This window comes from Aquarana catesbeiana, linkage group LG01, assembly GCF_042186555.1.
Source record: "Aquarana catesbeiana isolate 2022-GZ linkage group LG01, ASM4218655v1, whole genome shotgun sequence".
NCBI lineage: Eukaryota > Metazoa > Chordata > Amphibia > Anura > Ranidae > Aquarana > Aquarana catesbeiana.
In genome coordinates this window covers 738,747,713-738,769,436 of record NC_133324.1, presented here as the reverse complement: position 1 = coordinate 738,769,436, position 21,724 = coordinate 738,747,713, and the positions used below count along the sequence as shown (strand labels likewise).

General features: G+C 39.2%; 1 protein-coding gene across 4 annotated transcripts in view; it reads left to right on the top strand.

Moving 5' to 3' along the window:
- Window positions 1–11,779, top strand: part of GATB (glutamyl-tRNA amidotransferase subunit B) — a 209,308-nt gene extending 197,529 nt beyond the window's left edge. For all 4 annotated transcript variants that reach the window (XM_073605024.1, XM_073605015.1, XM_073605009.1 and 1 more), the window contains 2 exons: window positions 9,571–9,702; window positions 11,060–11,779. In XM_073605024.1, coding sequence (XP_073461125.1) covers window positions 9,571–9,702; window positions 11,060–11,188 — 261 coding nt within the window. In that variant the 3' untranslated portion in view covers window positions 11,189–11,779. The remainder of the gene's footprint in view (window positions 1–9,570; window positions 9,703–11,059) is intronic.
- The last annotated feature ends 9,945 nt before the right edge of the window (window positions 11,780–21,724 follow it).

Genomic DNA, 21,724 nt, shown 5'->3' with positions numbered 1-21,724 from the left:
CGACAAGACCATCAGCAAGAAGCTTGTTAAGAAGTTGCCAATCTGACCAGCCTCCCCACTCTTTGTTAGCGTGGCCGCCCGGCTCACGCAGGCTGCCTGTGTCTTCATCCTTCCTGGGTGGTTTGGCGCAGTGGCCTGCCTCCTTCCTTCCATCTGCGCCTGCGGCCCTCTCGTGCGTCAGTGGGCGAATGACGCAACGCCGCCCTCAGTGTGGTCTGTGATTGGCTCCTTTCCGAGCCCTTACTGCCTTTATAATGGCGCTGGCTTTACTGAGTTCCAGTGCCGTCTGGCAGCCTAAGCTGCATGTTCATCTCCTGTGTGATCCAGGTATGTACAATTATTGGAACCATACATAAATTCTCTTTTACTAATGGTCCCCAGTTTGGTCTGGATTGGAGGCAAGATACTTTGGCAGTCTATCAGATCTATCAGCCTGTGATTTATGCCTATTCAGCTTGAGGCTCCATTCAGTACAGACCCTGTTTTCCATGTAAGTTTTGTCTGCCAGTATTTGTCTCTCTGAACTGTTTCCTGTGATAAGCTTATATTTACAGACCCTATATATATATATATATATATATATATATATATATATATATATATATATATATATACAGTGCCTTGAAAAAGTATTCATACCCCTTGAAAATGTCCACATTTTGTCATGTTATAACCAAAAATGTAAATGTATTTATTGGGATTTTATGTGATATACCAACACAAAGTGGCACATAATTGTGAAGTAGAAGGAATATGATAAATGGTTTTCAAAATTTTTTACAAATAAATATGTGAAAAGTGTGGCGTACATTTTTATTCAGCCCCCACGGAGACAATACTTTGTAGAACCACCTTTTGCTGCAATTACAGCTGCAAGTCTTTATGGGGATGTCTCTACCACCTTTGCACATCTAGAGAGTGACATTTTTGCCCATTATTCTTTGCAAACTAGCTCAAGCTCTGTCATATTGGATGGAGAGCGTCTGTGAACAGCAATTTTCAAGTCTTGCAACAGATTCTCAGTTGGATTTAGGTCTGGACTTTGACTGGATCATTCTAGCACATGAATATGCTTTGATCTAAACCATTCCATTGTATCTCTGGCTAGATGTTTAGGGTCATTGTCCTGCTGGAAGGTGAACCTCTGCCCCAGTCTCAAGTCTTTTGCAGACGCTAACAGGTTTTCTTCTAACGTCCAAAACGCAGAGGGTGTTTTACAGCTCTGTAGAAGTATTTAATAAAGGAGTACTATTTTGGATGTCACCCTGAGTGCCAACCATCCCTTTCCTTTTTCTTCTAAGATTGCCCTGTATTTAGCTCCATCCATCTTCCCATCAACTCTGACCAGCTTCCCTGCCCCTGTTGAAGAAAAGCATCCCCGCAAATTTTGGTCTTATCTGACCAGAGCACCTTCTTCCACATGTTTGTTGTGTCCCCCACAGGGCGTCTCGCAAACTGCAAACGGAACTTCTTATGGTTTTCTTTCAACAATGGCTTTCTTCTTGCCACTCTTCCATAAAGGCCAGATTTGTGGAGTGTATGACTAATAGTTGTCCTGTTGACAGATTCTTCCACCTGAGCTGTGCATCTCCGCAGCTTCTTCTGAGTTATCTTGGGCCTCTTGGCTGCTTCTCTGATGAATGCTTGCCCGGCCTGTCAGTTTAGGTGGACGGCCATGTCTTGATAGGTTTGCAGTGCCATACTCTTTCTATTTTCAGATGATGGATTGAACAATGCTCCGTAAGATGTTCAAAGCTTGGGATATTTTTTTTAATAACCTAACCCTGCTTTAAACTCCTCCACAATATTATCCCTGACCTGTCTGGTGTGTTCCTTGGTCTTCATGATGCTGTTTGTTCAATAAGGTTCTCTAACAAACCTCTGAGGGCTTCACATAACAGCTGTTTTTTTTTTACTCAAAATAAATTACACACAGGTGGACTCTATTTACTGATTAGGTGACTCCTGAAGGCAATTGGTTTCACTAGATTTTAGTTAGGGGTATCAGAGTAAAGGGGGCTGAATAAAAATGCACGCCACACTTTTCACATATTTAATTTGTAAAAAAAAAATTGAAAACCATTTATCATTTTCCTTCCACTTCACAATTATGTGCCACTTTGTGTTGGTCTATGACATAAAATCCCAATAAAATACATTTACCTTTTTGGTTGTAACATAACAAAATGTGGCAAATTTCACGGGGTATGAATATTTTTTCAAGGTACTGTGTGTGTGTGTGTGTTTTTGTGTGTATATGTGTATATATATATATATATATATATATATATATATATAATTTATATTTATTTATTTTTTTTTCCATGCATCTTCCTTTGAGACCTGTTGCTTAGTTGGTTTTTGGCCCTTTTATTATCACCCCTAGTGGTTACGCATACTTGGGGCGGTGGATCTTTTGCTGGTTCCACATTTGGGTAAATACAGACGGCAATCTATTTACCTGTTTTTATATTCCTTGGGCTTAGGTTTCATATGGAGCAACTGCTGTTGACATGGTCAGTATTTAAATCCAATGTGCATGCTACAGTTATCTATTCTGTGGGATCTATGTACTGTATATTTATCACTATTCTGGTATTATAGAACTTCTATGTACATATTTTGTGAGCAACCCTAAAGAAGAGCACAAACCTGAAATCTCGAAACGCGTCGGACATCTTACCTCCTAGTTGCTTTTTAGAGGTTCTCCTCCCATCTATGTGCTGCTGTTTCACACATTTACCTAAGCCCTACCCCCGATTTTTGTTTTCCCAAATGATTTTACTTGGTGTATAATAAAATTCATAATATATATATATATATATATATATATATATATAGTCTTTTGTTCGTTTTGCCTGTTAAAGTCCCATATTTTGGAGGGTTTCTCTCTTTCTGAAGTTTGCCTTAGAGCACCTTTGCAAATCACAACCCTACATGGAAAATGTTTTGTGGACTATAGAAACAAAAGTTAAATTGTTTGGGAAGAATACTCAGCACTATGTATGGCGCAAAAAAGGCACCGCATACCAACATGAAACCATCATCCCAATGGCAAAGTATGGTGCAGGGAACATCATGATTTGGGCTTGCTTCAGGGCCTGGGCCACTTGCCATCATCAAGGGAAAAATGAATTGCCAAGTTAACTGAAATATCCTGCAGGATAATGTCAAGGTGGCAGACCGCCATCTGAAGCTTAGTAGACTTTGGGTGATGCAGCAGGTGAATGACCCTGAGCATCGAAGTAAATCCACTACAGAATGCCTTTAGAAAAAGGAAAATGTGCCTTTTGGAGTGGCCAAGTGAGAGCCTAGACCTTAATCCTATAGAGAACCTGTAGAATGACCTTAAGAGCTATTCACACCAGGCATCCTACAAATGTGTCTGAGCTGAAGCAGTTTAGTAAAGAGGAATGGTCAAAAATGCTCCTGAACATTGTTTAGGTTTGATTCAGAGTTACTGAAAGTGCTTGCTTGAAGTCATTGCTGCCAATGGAGGTTCGGACAGCTATTAACGCCTAAGGGTCACTTACTTTTTCCGCTAGCACTGTGAATGTTAATAGGTGTGTTCAATAAAGACACAAGAAATTAGACTTGTTCTTGTGATATTTGATTAAGCACATTTTGTTGTCTAATGTTGTGACTTTTATCACATTTTATAGCAATTTACTGCAAATAATGGTTATCGTATTTATCGGCCTATAACATGCACTTTTTTACCCTGAAAATAGAGGGTAAATCATGCCAGCGTTTTATACTCCGATACTTTTTTTTTTAACAGGGGGAGGGGATCGGGCAGTCCACCCCGTGTGCCACCTATTGGGAGGGTGTCAGGCCGGCCACCCCGTCTCTCCTAGCCGTGGAACAGCGCTGCCAGTAAACTCTGGGGGTCAGGGGACATTACTGCAGTGCCAGCCCTTTGTGGAGTACTGTTCCTCCTGTGTAACTCGATGTAAATCTAAGCCTCTGAATCCCTTAACGCTGCTTGTTGTGGCTGCTCTCCTCCTCTCGCTCCATCTCCTCCTCGTGTGTAGCTTTTGATTGGAGGAGGAGAGCGGTCATGTGACTGGGTCCACGATAAAGAGCAGCGTTAATGGAGGTATTTAGAAGTATTTTATGATTTGCGATGAGTGACACAGGAGGAGCGGTGTATGGGAAGGGGCTGACAGGCTGTGCAGTTTTCTAAACTTTGGTGTGTGCTTGCAGCGCTGTCCCTTTCCCAGTGCAGGGAGTGCAGGGGGGGTCTTTATAATGAAAGGGGGGTGTGTGTTGTACAGGGGTCTGTGTATTGTACAGGGTTCTGTATGTTGTACAGGGTTCTGTGTGTTGTACAGGGGGTCAGTGTATTATGCAAACTTTTTTTCTGAAACTACCCTCTTAAAATAGGGTGCGTGTTATACGCCAATAAATACGGTAATTCCAAGGGGTTCACATACCTTTTCTTGTCACTGTATGTAATTTCTTCTCCCTGATTCCTTCTTGCATGTCTGCTCTGCAGTAGTAGGGTTTTTTTTTCACTTTTGTTTTGCTTGAGGTAAATATGATATTTAATTGCTGAAATCAGTGATACATGCTGCAATTATAGTCTTCTTGTTGAGATCAGACATTATATTAGCTGAAAGATGAATATGCATCATAAATAATAAGATTTTGTATTACAATCTGTTTTACAGCATTTGGAGAGCAAGTATAATGAGTCATTAATAAGTCTAATACAATGCTAGCTTTACATTTGGAAAATTAAGTCACGCCAGCTGAGGGAGAGGTGATAAGTCAGAGCCAAACAAAACTAATACATACAAAGTAATAATTAAAGAACATTTAAAAAAAATTAGGGAGGCCTGTGTGCTCCAGTGTGCAAAGGGCTCTGCACTGAGCAACCGCCAAATAGGCAAATCATACTGGACAACTCAGGAAATAACACAGCTCTCCTCAATTCCCAAATATCTTACAGGGGACTGCAGGGATTCTCCCCAATCAGCCCTGTTGAGGTTTGCTGTGATATTGGTTAAAATGCCACTGTAGGCTAATTGTAATATTTATTTTGACATTTTGCTTTCCTTTCTCCTTTTTTGCCTATTTTGCCTTTTCTTTTTTCCTTTTTTTTCTTTTCCTTTTATTTTCTTTGCCTTTATTTTGCTTTCCAGACACTTAGGGATCTATAACAAATAAATATAAATCCTGCACACCTAAATAGTCTAGCCTAATCATTTTAAAGTGCTGCACTCTAAAACTGTGAAATATGAAATGCAGTGTTTTCTAGTGAACACAATAATGAATCAAACGATAAAAAAAGTGTTCTTCCAGTGACTGCTACAATAATTTCTATAAGTGACCATAAATGTATTGTGCAAAAAATTGTGCTATTTTGTACAGGTATTACTTTAGCGTGAATTTTGAGACATTCACAAAGCTAATTTTTGTATGCATAGACTACTTCGTTTACTGTGTTAGTTGCAGAGCACTTTGCAGGTCCATGGCCGCTATACACCCGCTGGCATAATCAGCTTCCTGAAGACTCCCTTGGGGAGTCTATTCAGACCACCACTGCAGTAAGTTACTGGTGCTTTACCCTCTTTTTGGAGCCTGCCATGTTTTAAGTCTTATCTTCTGCTTAATCCCCTAGGGAATAATAATCGGAAGATTTAAATGATTGTGTCACAATGAATAATGCTGCACCACTCATAAATGCATCGTACATGCCGTGGCTAATATCCCTGGACCACACTGGCTTGTGTTGCACATACCCTCCAAGGACATGCACTAAGGCAGGCCATAGATGGTGCGAATTTCTTCCCTGGAACCACAGGTTGCAGGAAAGAAATTTGCACGATTCCCCCATCAACACAGGCAGTGCTGACAGGGGAATCCCTTCTGCCGAGCAATTGTCTGTACCCAGCGGAGAATGCTGTCTATAGCAGCTGCTAGCAATAATCGCAAGTGAATCCGATAGGCTGGTTGTAGCCAAGTTGATTAATCAACTTAATACATTCAGCCTGCCCACACAAGGTTCGATGCACTGTCTGTTCCTGCTGAACCGGCTGAGATTTGAACCGTCTATGGCCGACCTTACACTGCATTCCCGCCTTCTCAGCCTGAGGTGATGAATCACCACAGCGCTCCTTACCAGGATACTTGAGATGATTTCACCTTGCTGCTGCCTCACATTGAGAAAGTCACAGCTGGCCATATAACCTCCCTTGCTTCTACAGCTGGTTTGTGAGTACCCATTTTACTAGGATTTTCATATTTGCATACTTGGATTTTATCTGATCATGAGCACAAAGAAAGTACTTATGTGGGCCATTTCACGTGTCACTCCTCAAGGACCTGCTGCTGACAGTTTGAACCATTGCACCCTGCTTAAGTCTACATGCTTTTCAGAGTCTTCCCTGGCCCCACCAAGCATGGCTCCTTCCTCTGCATTACCCAGGGAGTTATTTTCTGAGGCTATATCAGATTTTATGACTAAAATCACTGAAATGTTTGCCTACATGCCCTAGATGTGGCCAGAGGTCAGATATTTTGATTCATATATTATGAAGGTGCCTCAAACCGGATAGATAATGGGAGACTATAGTGTTAACAACAGTGTGTTACAGAAATTTTGATCTTGACCCCAAGATCTGCCCTCCTGAATATTTTGGACAAAGGAGCAACCCAATATCCTAATACCTATGATAAGGCTACTTTTTCTAGCACGTAAAGTAATTGCTCTGAAATGGTTATCTCCAGCCCCCCACCACCACCCTACACAGTAGTGGAGTGAGCCGGCCAAACATGGATCTAAATTCGGCCAGTTTATCATTGACGCATAATTTATATCCATGTATGGGTACTGTGGTTGTATTGATCAACTTCTGCACAACTGCCCTGTCATATTTTTCCCCCTCGATCAGTGCTGCATGCACTGCTAAGCCCACCCCCTCCTCCTCCTTTGTGAATGAAGGACTATGTCTCCTGAGATATGTGACCTGCATATCCCAGGGAGTACAGTGCACATCATTCTCCTAGGCAAGTGACGTGCATGGTTGGACAAGATAGTACGTTTTTTTTAATTTATATATTTATCTTAAAAGGTAAGCAAAAAAAAAAACAAAAATGCTATTTGCAGAGGGGAGGAAGGGTTAGAGAATAGAGAACTTTCTTTTCAGGGTATAGATCCACCTTAAGCTGGCCATACATGGACCATGGCTCATGAACTATGCTCAGTCAAATTCTTCCTGCTCATCAGTGCCACTGGCTATAGCCGGCAGCACTGACCAATGTATTCTGATGGCGGTGTAGTCTTCCTGCTGTCAGAATACAATAGCTCAGTGGGGAAGATTCCCCCATTCACCTCAAATGTATGGATGGGGAAATCGAGTCACTGTTTTCATTCAACCCGCTGGTCTGCCTTAGTAGATTGGTTATGGGACATTACATCTCCTCTTACGTCACATCCTTAATGCTGAGTACATTAGCAGTCTTGCTGCAGTGCCAAAAAAGTCTAATTTCTTATTGGCATTTATGATGGCAACAGTATTTTTATTGTGTTTGATTTTGGGTGAATAGAAGGACTACAGTGGGGTTGTGTGTCTTTTTGCTATGTGGTGTTTGTCAATTGTAACCTGATAAACCATCAATAGAAATCACTTTGTTGGAAAAAAAAAATCACTGCTATGATAGCTCTCCTAGAATACATGGGTTGCAAGCATACTTCTATATCTTCTCCTTCAGAGTTTTTTTTTTTTTTTTTTTAATATGCCTGCAACTAGCTGCTTTTGCATACTCAACCGAGGATAAGGATTGTCACCTATTCATTTTGGATGACTTTATACCTGAGAAGGTTGTTGGTTGACTGGGTTTAAAGATACTATTTCGGTTCTTGACATGGTGTCTGCGTGTTTGGCTATGGGAGTAATCTGTATTTGAATTTTCTAAAGTTACCAGGCTGGGCATCATTAAATGTCCCCACCCTGCCAAAACTTTCTGTGTACACTTGCTACTGCATCCTGTTTTATATGGTGACTGGTCTACTGCTGTCAATAAATTTTCTCCTCCCAAGCATTTTTCTGAGCAATGCCTTATTAGACTTCTAGATTGTATGCTCTAATGAGCAGGGCCCTCTGATTCCTGCTATATTGAATTGTATTGTAACTGTACTGTACTGTCTGCCCTCATATTGTAAAGCGCGCAAACTGTTGGCGCTATATAAATCCAGTATAATAATAATAAGACTTGAGGTGAGAAAGAAGATTTGAAATCAATAAGTAACAGATGAGTTTGGACAGTTGAAAACAAGACCGTTTCTCTGGAAGGAAAAAACATTTGCAGTTGGGCAGTGTTTCCCATTAAAGGTTTAAGAGAGCCTGTCATGAATAAAATTCCTCTATTCTGGCCCCCCAAATTTTGCAGGTTGCTCCATCCACTTTGTGAAGTCACAGAATTGGAAACCATATTAAGTTGGAAACATAGATGCACAACATACATACTTGTACAGAGTTGTTGAAAACATTGATAGTGAGCAAAAACATGGGCTAATGCATAATGTTTCATTTCATGATTGCTTTCTTGTGTTAGGATTCACTAGATAGGGATAATAAATGGTTGTGTGTGTGGGTGGCAGTTATTCTTTTCTATGTAGGATAGAGAAAATCTTGGTGAAGACAGCAGTAATGGTGGTATTAGTAATAGTCTGCATTGCAGAAAGTTCCAATGTACAAAGTCATATGTTTTATTGATGCATGAGGCTAAAACTACAATCCTGCAGGAGAAGCTGACACGTTTCAGCCCAAAACAGCCTTAGTCATAGCTCAGTAATGGTGGGTCCCATGACATTTTCCATCTTTAAAGATGGCTTTCACTGCATCTGATGGTAAACTATTTTCTTGCATGCAGAGGTTTGTAAGCATAGAGCTTGAGCTGCATATGAATGCCTCAGTATCTTATAGAGCTGTACATTAGTGCCTTCCCATCACTCCCTGAAATAGGGTTAGGCATAGGTTGTACCTAGAGGTAGCAAAGACAGGATGAAAATGATGCTTTAGCATTATCCAACTCTTGTTCTCCCACTTGCTGCCTTCTGCAATCCACTTCAATTTGTAGATCACTGTCATTTTTTTAGTCTTCCCTATCTCTTATCCTCACTGATTTAAATAATTGGATGTGTGATTAGTCATTTACGTATGCAAAAATATATATAAAAACGTTTTAAGAGTTTTCGTACAAAATATGAAACGTTCTAAATGGGAACAAATGCTAAATTATTGTTACATTTCTTCAGCTACTGATCACACAGAACTTTCTTACTTTTTGTTGTATTTAGTAATCTCTAGTTCAAGTTGACTGTATCTTGTTGATGCTAAAAGCAATTAAGTCTTTTTTTCATTTAATCTGAAACTTAATTACGTTATCAAGCCTCTTCAGTCGTCTCATTAGTACAAGGGCAATTGTTAGATCATGCATTAGAAATACTGCAAAGTGGAAAATCTGCGATCTCATTTTAATCAAATAAGCATCAGTCAAAGAAAACCCGGGAGAGAGGATTATGGCTTCATTTAAAGTCTGTTTTCTTGTACTGGACTGCAGGTGTTCCAGGAGCTCTGCAAGGGAGTAAAGAGGACCCCAACACAGATCGTGAAGGAGAAGAACCTAGGACTTCTTGATAGGAGACAGCTAGAGGACATCTGTCAGAAGATTGTGGATGAACACAATGTAGAGGTATTGAACAGCTATGTTTCTTTAATGATAGCACTTTATTTCCAAAAGGAAAGCATGTGTGTAGCCATAGAGATAAATCTAAAGTGTTTTCAATATATATTTGTGCACATTCTGTAAGAAATGTACATGTCTGCAAAAGATAAAGAGAACTTGTTAACATTGATGTTATCAGTAGAGTACACAGTGCCTAATATGAAATGTACTGTATGTAGCATATAACTTTCTTTATTCCAATACTCATCTGCATTAGAGGAACAAACAAAACCATGCAACTGAAGCTGGCTACTGAGAGATCTGTCTCCATTTTGATTCCAAGGCTGTGAATCAGTGCATTAAACTATACTAGTAATGACATCACCACAGAATTTACAGTTTCTTGGGCAGAGAGTGGCACTCTCTGAGGAGTCATTGTACACCTGAATTCACAGAGCACTAGGAACTGTGTAAGTGTGTAAATGATGTAACTATAAATTCAAGAGGTCTCTCCATTGGGCTTTCACTAAAGCAGGACAACATTCAGATTATTAACCCATAGGGCCCAATATGTTTCACTTACCTCTATTCAAATCAGTTAAGAAATTATTTCAGATTACATTGATTTACCTTACTAAATAAGGATAATTATGCTTGTCAGTTTTGGTCTGTTCCACTAAATCAACCCACCCCTGGTCCTGATCTATCAGAAGTTTTGTGGTCACAGAATACCCTTTCATTTTATAACATCAACGTTATAATAGCAATGCAAGCAGTAGTTATTTTTGACAATCCAATATAAGCGCTTTCATCAACTTCATGGATTTCCTGCATGTTTTGCAACGTCTCTTTCTGCTGATTATTTTGATATATCTGAAAACAACATTTTCCATGGTACCATGGTGGGCAGTGGTCCCTGTACTGACTCCGCCTCCTGAAACTCCTCCTCTCGGCACCTCTGCAGGTCAGACTGCAGGCTCTGTGAAGTCTGTGACACAGAAGTGCCCACTAATAGAGCATAGTGAATATGTGTCATAGAATTTCAGGAAGTAAATGTGTGGGTATCTTCACAAAGTAAGTTTACAAACTGTAAGACTGTTCAGATTAATTTGAGCAGACTAGAAATAATTGAAACACAATGTGGAAATTAATACGTAATGTTACTTTTTGACAATAGATATGCTTTATTTCGTGTTTGGCTGCATTTTGCAGTGTGTTTCATCATTTAATTGACATAGAATTCTGTGCATGCGTGGTAAACTGAAGTCTCAGAGGCAAAGTGAAGTCTCAGAAGCAAAAGTAGAAAAATTACTAAAAAAAAAAAAAAATAACAACATGCATTTTTTTTGGTTATCACAATTTACTTTTTTGTCCTTGTTTCTAGGTTGCTGCCATAAGACAAGGAAACCTTAAGGTTCTGAATAAGCTCATAGGTTTAGTTCAGAAGGCTTCAAAGGGACGGACAGATCCAGCTCTTGTGAAGACCATACTTGAAGAAAAAGTGCTATCTTAAAAACCAAGACTAAAATCTAAAGGTCAATAAATGGTGGACTCTGCTCTCTGAAGGACTGACAGCTGCTCTTTCTCCGCTCCATTGCCCTGTGTTTTCAAGTGTATACACATCTTCCACTTTACCTTCTACTGCTGCCTGCAATGACAAGTAGCACAAAGCCTCTGTTTAACCCTTGGAATACCAGGGTCTGAGAGTATTCCCGAGGGGAATAGTAGTTCCATCTTAAAAGTGCATACACCTTTTTTGTCATAGGCAACGTTACCAAACTGAGGGAAGATCGTTCTGCAACTGCATATGACATTTCTACATCTAACATTGTAATGGTTGTAAGGCGGAGCTTGGCGCAGGTAAAATTGTGCAGGTTTTGCTTCAAGCAAGTCTGAAAATTCATTGTCAGCAACTAGTTCTGCATCTTCCTACTTATTGGGCATTTCTCCCTCTTCCCATCTCACTAAGGCTGATTTTTTTTTTTCCGTTATGGAAGGTTTAATGTCTCAGTTGGAGAAACGTTTTGCTCCTCCTGCTCACAAGGGTACAAAACATACAGTTTCATTTTACAGCAGCCTATGATTAAAAGATTTCTAAAATTTCTGTTTGACTTTAACTTATCATGCCAGTGTCTTCTTTTCTTTTCCTTGTCAAAAGAAGTTTATTGAGTATACAATGTTATAAAGATACATAAAGTAAGTTTACAAGGATCTATAAAGTAAGCTCATTGTTTTACAGTAGGGTTTATATAGGTAAATATCATGAAATTTCAAATATTAAACATTGGGTTCACGTAAACCTAAATTAAAGATATATGTCATTTCCTTAGTTACTTTTGTAGGTATTTAAATGATTTATACCTACTATACATATTGTTTACAGGTAGAGTGTATATAGGTCAAATAAATTCTGATAATGAGCTTTAATCGTAAGGTGGAGAAAAGGAAAGAGAAAGAAGAAAAAGGGTAGAAAGGTAGAGGTATGGTCCCCAAGGTTGTCCCGCTGGTCAGTTTATTATTCTTTTTAGTTCTCTTTGAAGCCTTAGAATGGGTGTCTCTGTAAGTCATTTAATCTGTTACCATGGCAACAGGACAGAGTCATTGAAGTTTGACAGGAACTGTTGTTTTATCCAAGGATGCCAAAGTTTTTCAAATTTTGGAATTTGATTTTGATCGATGGCTACCATCTTAGCATGGGACATTGTATTATTCATTCTGTGAATTGTTTCTGCTAGTACCAATGTAGGAGATTTCCATGCCTTGGCCACTGTTTGTTTTGCAGCCGTTATTAGTTGGATCATAAGTTTGAATTGAGAGAGTGTTAACCATTCCGGTTTTAGATTAAGTAAAGTTATATATGGATCTGGTTGTATTATTTTTTTAAATATTTTAGATGCAATCACGAAGACTTCCTTCCAGAAGGTTTGGATTACTGGACACGTCCACCATATGTGTAAATGTGTGCCTATTTCTGGGCATCCTCGAAAACAAAGAGCTGAGGTATTAGGTGAATATTTTGCCACTCTAGCGGGTACAAGGTACCAGCGAGTTAGGACTTTATAATTTGTCTCCAGTGCTAAGATGTTGGGTGAAGATGACTTAGATGTGAGCCATATGTTAGACCAGTCCGTGTCTTCTAAAGTTCGTCCCAGGTCCTCCTCCCACCTCTGAACGTAAGAGGGTCTATTAAGATTTGCTACTCCATATAATTGATTATAAAGTGATGAAATTGTACCTTTAGCAAATGGATCTTTTGTACAGATTGATTCAAAAATGGATAATTTGGATAATGGTGTATCCCCCTTTAGGAATGGTGTATAGAAGTTTTTGATTTGGAGATATCTAAATATCTCAGAGTTTGGTAGATCATATTTTTCTCTAAGCTATGGGAATGAAAGGAATGATTTAGATGCTATGAAGTCATTTGGTGTCTGAATGCCTGATGTTGTCCAAGCTTTAAAAGAATTTGGGTAGATCCATGCCGGATAAAAGGCCGGATTTCTGATAAAAGAAAGGAGAGGATTGTGTGGAGATTGTAACTGATATTTGGTTTTTAGTTTATCCCAGAGAGATAAGAAGTGTTTAGTTATGGGATTATGAATTTTAAAGCGGTCTTTAGGATCAAGCCATAATAAGTTTGATATTAATAGAGGGTCATTTTCTGAAGCCTCTATAAATACCCATAATGGGATTTCCTGTTTTGCATGGTATTTGGACAGACTGGCCAAATGTGCTGCTCTGTAGTAGTTAGTAAAATTAGGCTATCCCAGGCCTCCTTTATTTTTGGGAAGATGTAGTGTGTGTGTATAGGTATACGTGGTTTAGAAGAGCCCCATATAAATGAAGTTGCTCTTTTTTGTACTATTCTCAAAAAATAGGAAGGAATTGGAATAGGGAGGACTCTGAATAGATAAATCAATTTGGGTAGAATAGTCATTTTGATTGCATTAATCTTCCCTATCCAGGATAAAGGAAGTTGCGACCATTGTTTTATTAGGTTTGTGATCTGTCTTAATACAGAAGGATAATTGGTTGAGAATAAGTCAGAATGAGATGCTGTTAAATGAATTCCAAGATATGGGATTGATTTTTCTGCCCATGTGAATGGGAATGCAGCCCTAGCCGGGATCAATTCCATGTTTGTGAGTGAAATATTAAGCACTAGGCATTTCTTAGGATTAATCATAAGGCCGGATAGGGCTGCAAATCCATCAAGAGCTGGTATTAAGTTAGGACCAGAGACCTGTGGTGATGATAGAAAAAGTAATATATCGTCTGCAAATATACATAATTTGTGTGTAATACCTCCTACTTCAATGCTAGTTATAGTTTGGTTTGTTCTGATGTATTGGGCCATGGGTTCGAGTATAAGGGCAAATAATAAGGGAGATAATGGGCAACCCTGTCGGGTACCTCTTTCGATATTAAAGGCATCAGATTTGTATCCAGCATATTTTATATAGGCTTTGGGTTTATTATATAATGCTTTGATCCATGTTAAAAAGTGGGGTCCAAAACCCCATTTTTGTAATGAATATTGCATATATTGCCAGGATACTGTGTCAAATGCCCTCTTAACATCGAGAGATAGAAAACATAAAGGGATTTTCCGTTTTTTAGCAATATGTGCCAATAACACTGCCCTGCGTATATTATCGTCTGCCTGTCTATTTGGCATGAAGCCTACTTGATCTCTATGTATTAATTTTCCTATAATGCTATTGAGGCGTTTTGCTATTATTTTTGCTAATAATTTATTATCAAGGTTTAACAGAGAGATAGGCCGATAATTCACACAGGAAGTATCATCAGAAAGGGGTTTTGGGATCATACAAACAATTGCCATTAATGTTTCTTGCCGAAAAGAATGTCCATCTAGAAGTTTGTTAAAAGTTTCAGTGAGAATGGGAGAGAGTATTTCTGAGAATGTTTTATAGTATAAAGCCGAGTAGCCGTCTGGGCCTGGTCTTTTATTAAGTTTTAGGTCTTTTATGGCGTTAGCAACTTCATCTATAGTTATAGGCTCATCCAAACTGCTTTTTTGATTCTGAGATAACTCAGGTAAGGTTATTTTTGAGAAGAAGGATTCAGCCTCTGTAGGATTAAATTCATTGTTTGTCTTGTATAAAGTTGCGAGATGTGAGTGAAATTTATGGACTATTTTAACTGGATTACAAGTATAAACATTTTTTGATAATTTCAAACGTATTGGTTTGAAAGATTTGTTAGTTGAATTTAATGCCCGAGCCAAATATGTACCTGGTTTGTTTGTATTCATGTAGAAATTGTGTTTGGAGCGTGTGAGGGATTTATCAACTGACTCAGTGAGAAATAGATCGTATTCCAATCTAGATTTTTCCAGATGAGATTTTGTACTCTGAGATGGATTATCTTGGAATGATATGTAGGCTGCATTAAAATTGAGTTCTAGTTTTTTTGCTAGATTTTTGCGTTCCCGTTTAAATAGTGCCATTTGTCTTTGTATTGTACCACGCAAGACAGGCTTATGAGCTTCCCACAGTGTTATTGGGGAGATGTCTGTTGTATTATTAATTGATATGTATTCCTTTAAAGCTTGTTCAATGGCCATCTGATGTAGTGGGTGTTTGAGCATTATGTCCGGTAAGTACCACGTTGGGTCATGCGCTTTTGGTATGGCTGAGGCTATAGTAGTGTATACTGCATTATGGTCAGACCACGGAATCGGAATTATATCTGATGCAATAATTTCTGGTATCATTCCTATTGTTAGAAAAATATGATCTATTCTGGTGAAGGTTTGATGAGGGTGCGAGAAATAAGTGAATTTCTTTTTCATTGGGTTACTTCCTCTCCACGAATCTACCAGATTGTATTTGGAAAGAAGTTGAGAAAAAGGTAATCTAGAGGTTATTTTGGATGGTGTAAAAGGTGATTTATCTAGAAATGGGAGGAGGACCTGGTTCGAATCCCCACACATTATCACTGTTCCTATTTTGTGTGTATTAATCACTTGTAATATATGTGAGAGGAATGGTGTAGGTTGTTTGTTAGGAGCGTAGTAGGAAATCACCGTGACTGCTGTATCCATTATATAACCCATGAGTATCAGGTATCTACCTTCTGGGTCTTTAATTTCTGATGATAAGGTGAATGGTGTGGATCGGTGAAATGCAATTAGAGTTCCCCTTTGCTTGGTACAGGCAGAAGCCGTGTAAATTTGTTGATAAAAAGGAGAAATATATTTTGGAGTAGAATGTTTGGTGAAGTGTGTTTCTTGGAGGCATACTATGTGAGCCTTCTTGTTATGGAAAGTACGGAAGGCTTTGGTCCTTTTTTGAGGGACATTTATTCCCTGAACATTCAGGGAAAGTATATTCAGTGGTGCCATGGCAACAGATCAAATAGTTTTGACTTACTTTTTGTTATGCAGAGCTGACTGCGCAGATCAACCTGTGTGGACTGAAGAGATGAAAAGATAGAAAAGAAACCAGTGAATTCTGGAGTAAAGAGTAAACAAAAAACATATGAGATTAGATGATACATTGTATAAATTATTTTTTGCAAGTAATCACAATTTACCCGTGAAAGAGAATAAATATCTCTCTCAGGGGAATAAGTGCCTTCGTCACACTCCCACATAATATGGTTGGGAGAATGAGGAGGGCTAATGGGGGTACACGGATCTTCCGCTTACAGGAGAGAAGTGCTATGTCAAAAGACATCAAAATGATGTTTCATTAATTGGAGTGCAAAATATAGTTTTTGTAGAAATTATTTATTCCAGGGTGGTTGTATATGGTTAGTCTTGCCCTAGGCTAAAAAATTCAGTTAGAAAGATACTGTTAATAACTTTGGTATTGATGAAGATAGTTTGAATTATTTTGGGATTTTAACCCTTTTAGAGTAAACAATTACATATTTTATTCATATGTAACTGTTTAGATATGTTAACTCATAAAATTGAGGTTGTATTGCTTCAGATTAGAATAAACAAAAACATAATTCTAGGAGCTAGTTAGGTAATAATATATTTGTTTTAAGAAAAAAAAGAAAAAGCTTCCATTACTTCTGGATTATTGAACATATTTGTCCTAAAAAGTAATAAATCTATTGTTATTACCTGATAATATATAACTGAACAAGAATTTCCTTATTTCACTTATATATTCTAAGGCTATATGAATCAGAAGCAATAAGAAATATAACTGAATGCAGTTACATTCAGTTATAAATACAGGTTTTTTATAGAGAACCATCTCTTAGTATAATAAATGAAGAGATATCAGGAATTAGGATGTCAGTCCATTGAATCTTCTTGGTCCATGGATGATGTGGCATAACGGCCTCTTTTGTGAGAATGATGATTCCCATTTTGTTCTGGAATTTTCTGGGTGCTGCCTGAAGGTGAAGATGACGCCATTCTTCTGCGTGTGGGAGTGTTGCTGCTTGTGGGTTCTGTCAGATTTAATTTTAAAAGGGTTTGTTGTAGTTCATCTGCTGATCTGCTTCTGTAAATTGTACCTTGGTGGTTAAATCTGACTGAAAAGGGGAAGCCCCATTGATACATAATGTTGTGGCGTTGCAGTTCCATTAGTTGGGGTTTCATGGATCGTCTTTTAGTAATAGTAAGTTGGGATAGGTCAGCAAAAATTTGATAATTGTGTCCTTGAAAATTAAGTTCCTTTTTTTCTCTTGCAGCAATTAGTATTTGTTCTTTCGTTCTGTAATAATGAAATTTTGTGATTATATCACGTGGGGGGTCCATCTTTCTTTTTGGCTGTGATGGCTCTGTGTACTCTGTCCAGTTCTAAACGTTCAATAGGGATATCTGGCTTTAGATCTTGTAATAGAGCAGTAATAGTAGATTGCAGGTCTGTCACAGTTTCAGGTATTCCCCTTATGTGCAAGTTTGAACGTCTGGCTCTATTTTCGTAATCTTCGAGCTTAGTTTGAAGTATTAAATTCTCTTCTTTTAATTGTTCCAATTCTGTTATATTTTCTTGGGTTGTAATTTCAATTTCATCCATTTTTATTTCTAAGGCTGCGGTGCGGTTTCCCAGCTCTCTTATTTCTTTGGTTAGGCTTTTTGTTATTTGGTCTGAGGTTTGTTTTAAAGCCTTATGAAGTATCTTTTCAAATTGTAATAATATTTCTGGGGATGCTGAGGAGGCTTGTGGAGAAGTTTGTGAGAGGATTTGTTCTGTATCTGACTCAAATGGAGAGTCTTGCTGTGACATTTTCTGTCTGTGAGAGCGCCCTGATGCTGTATCTTGTGAGGTGACTGGAGCTGCTTCAGCTGCAGTGAGTGCCTGTGAGCTCTTTGTGAGGTGATTTTTATTTCTGCCACGGTTTCCTCCCAGTACCATATTTCCTGCCCAAACTTTCACAGTTTGTTCCCAGGGGCAAAAAGGTTCAAATGGATACCTTTTGAGCCTGCAGGCTCCGCTTTGTCCTTCTCTTCTCTCCTCAGCGGTGTGGAGCTCTAACAATGCATGTCTGCTCCGCTAGGCTCCGCCCATCTCCCCCCGTCTTCTTTTCTTTTGATGAGGCCCATTCAGGAAACTGTTTTGTTTTTAATTGAGGCTTTGTGTTCCACTTTAAATTTAAAGGATTCTGTCATTACTCAACCTACGGTGGTGTCTAAGCTCGGTTCTCATAAAGCTGAATATACTGCAGTACTAAATACTCTTGTGTTTTATCTCAAGCGTCCCTTACTTGGTTTATATCTGCAGAGCAAATGCTCACATTATTACATGCTGGGACCATGCGCACAATTGCGTGTGTTCCCGACATGCAAGAGAAATACATTGCTGTTTAGCAGATCTGCAGAGTACCATTAATTCTTAATGACACCACCACACATCTGCAAAATGCCTGCAATTTCATGCACAAAACTGCATGATGTCACAGCACCATGCAATTCTGCGCGGTGCGATTTTCAAAAGGGGCCCGGGACTTCTTTTCCCACGTTTCAGAGGGTAGGGAAGCACATTGAAATAAAAGCCCACGCAAGTGTGAACTGGGCTTAAAGTGTAAGTAAACCCTCCTATCATTTTCAGCCAAGGAAGCTGCCATCTTTGCCTCTGTGTAATCTACAACTGCCATGCTGCTGCACATGTGATCAGTTTAGACACCAGCGATTGGATGATTTGACAGTTTGGTTGAGAGCACAACCAATGGGAGTGTTACATTTCCGGCACGTGCCAAAAATGAAACTGTTTTATGGATGGGTTTACTTCCGCTTTAAGTACTAGTCAAAGGAGCCACAATTTAAGAAAGGCTTGTTACAACTGCCCTTTATAGGCTTTTCAGGACTTTGCTGAAGGAAATCATTAAAAAGGTGAAAAGGATAAGAGTGGTCGCTTGAATCAAATGAGCAAACATAATGATCAACAACATAAATCAACACCTTCCTATCCTGCATCAAAACATTCCTTTTATTCCTTTAGGTCAGGTTAGAATCACTCACAAGTCTTCCTCCACCTCCTCGCCCATAGCAATCCCAGATGTCAAAACCTGCAGATAAATCCACTTCAGTTTGGTCTGCCACTACCAACTCCATCTCAGGTGGAGGGACATCTAAAAGTATTTGCTGAGATTTGAAAAGCTTGCATATCAGACGTTTGGGTGTAAGAGGTAATCTCTACAGGTTACAAATTAAAATTTAGTCTTTTTCCTCCCACCTACATTATTTTGCTTTGTGCCCTCTAGTATCTCAACATGGTTGACTGTTTAAAGATTGTTGGTTTAGGGAATTGTTTTTCCTTTAACCAAAAGGTTTCAGGGTTTACAGTTCCCAAACCCTAAAGAGGCCTCCATCTTATCCTCGATTTAACCCTTTACTTGCCAGAGCCATTTTAGCATTTTTTTTTTTTTTTTTTTGCACACATGTTTAAAAAATTATTTTAGGCCTGAAGATTACATAAAATCCCCAAAACATTACATATTTTCTTAATGCAGCAGACACCCTAGAGAATAAAATAGTGGTAGTTCCAATTTTTTATTTACACTGAGGTCTAGCAAATGTAAAAAATACACTACTTTTAGGGCAAACTAATAGAATACATTACCCATTTTTTTGATAAAATATAAAAGACTAAGTTACACCAAGTTAATAGATACCCAACATCCCAGCTTTTAATTTGTGTGCACCCATGAAATGACGACAAACTTCAGTACCCTATATTTTTATTAGGCAACGCTTTAAAAGCCCCCAAAAGGTCATCAGTTTAGCATTACAGAGTAGGTCTGGTGCTAGAAATATTACTCTGGCGATATGCAACACAATCGCAATCAACGTTTTTATGTATAGGTCCCCTTCGATATGTTCATTTATGTACGTGCATTTATGTTGGGGTTCGTCAACAAAAAAAATTTCTTGTATGTGCTTGGATGTAACTTACATTTTTACAGTTTAAAAACTTTTTTATTTAACTTTTTTTTCATCACATGAAAGGGGGACAAAAAATCCCCTATTTGATGATTTTTTTGTGACAGGTTCTCTTTAATGAAACATCTAGAGCCTAAAAGACCCTGAATGTCTCCCCTGTGATTCACTGAATGTAATGCAGGATCACATCGCATTGCATTACATTCTTTCGCTTTCTGGATCAGCAACAAGGAGGGAAGGAGAGCAGGCATGAGTCCACTAAGCTTCCTCACACCTACCCACCGGCACCCGCAATGCTGGTGGTCATGGGCCTGCAGATGGGCAAGCAGAGCCCGGTATACATGGGGGGGGGGGGGTGTTTCTCATTATCGAGGGTGTGTGGAAGCAATTGGTCAGTCAGGTTTACACACAATCCCAGTGGCTGCTGCCACAGAGAATGTGTGTAAACCCCCCCCCCTCCGCTGTCAGGTCCATATGACAGACCTGGCAGCGAAAGGATTAAAGGTGCACAACACTTTTGTACATCCTCAAACATTTTGAATGGAATATATTTGTACAGTTATTGCCTCCCTTCAACGCAGAGACTGACCATTGACACAAGGGATGGATTTTTACTCATTCCTATTAAACCAAGTCATAAAAATGTTCCTTGTTTTGCCCTGAACAAACACTGTTATGAATTTGTGGCTCTTCCCTTCTGCCTTGCCTCGACTCTGAGAGTATTCACAAAGGTCCTCACTCCAATTCTGGGACTTCTTCATCTGAAAGGTTTACCAGTTGTCAGATACTTGGACAATCTGCCGCTTTGTGAACAGACATCTAGGACCTTGGAATTCATTGTGTCAGTCATGCCATGGATCTTGGATGGACCCAAAACATCATGAAGATTTCATTGCATCTCTTGGAATACTTGGGCCTAGTCGTGGGTACCTTTCAAGCCAAAGTCTTCCTTTTCGAGGAATAGCTGACAAAACTGTAGGGTCAGGTTTGATGACATAAATTACATTGTCTTCCCTGCAAAACTGTATGCAATCTCTGGGATTGATTGTATCCACCTTCAAGGCTGTTTCTTTTGCTCAGATCCATTCCAGGGCTTTACATTGAAACACTCTCACAGCATGGGTAAAGTCCACCCTTTCTCTGGACAAAATGGTCAGAGTAACTGTATGAAGCAAGATATCTCTGTCATGGTGCTTTATGCCCCTGCTTTGTCTAAGGGCAAGTGATTTCTGCTCTTACATTGGAAGATTGTCACAAAGGACATCAGCCTTTTTGAGGCAGCGTTGTTGTCCCACAGAGGAATCCATACTTCCAATCAACATCCTGGAATTAGGATTGATTCATCTATTGTCGTTTCATTGGCTTTCCTTTCTGACTAGTTGTGGTTCAGGTTCAGCTGGACAATGCCACAGCAGTGGCTTACATCATTCATCAGGGGGGTACCATGAGTGTTGTTGCAGTGACAGAAGAAGAGTTTAACCTGTCCTGGGTGTAGCTTCAACTTTGACAGCTTGGCTGGATAATCTAGATCCAGTGGTCTCCCCAGTCCAGCCAACAAGCACGTGCAGACCACAGCTACGTTGTAGGTCGGCCGTGACCTAGCATCAGCAGACAGAGGCTGGCCCATGAGTTAAACGTCTCGCAGGGTTGCATACGACCAGGCACTGATCCGAGTTG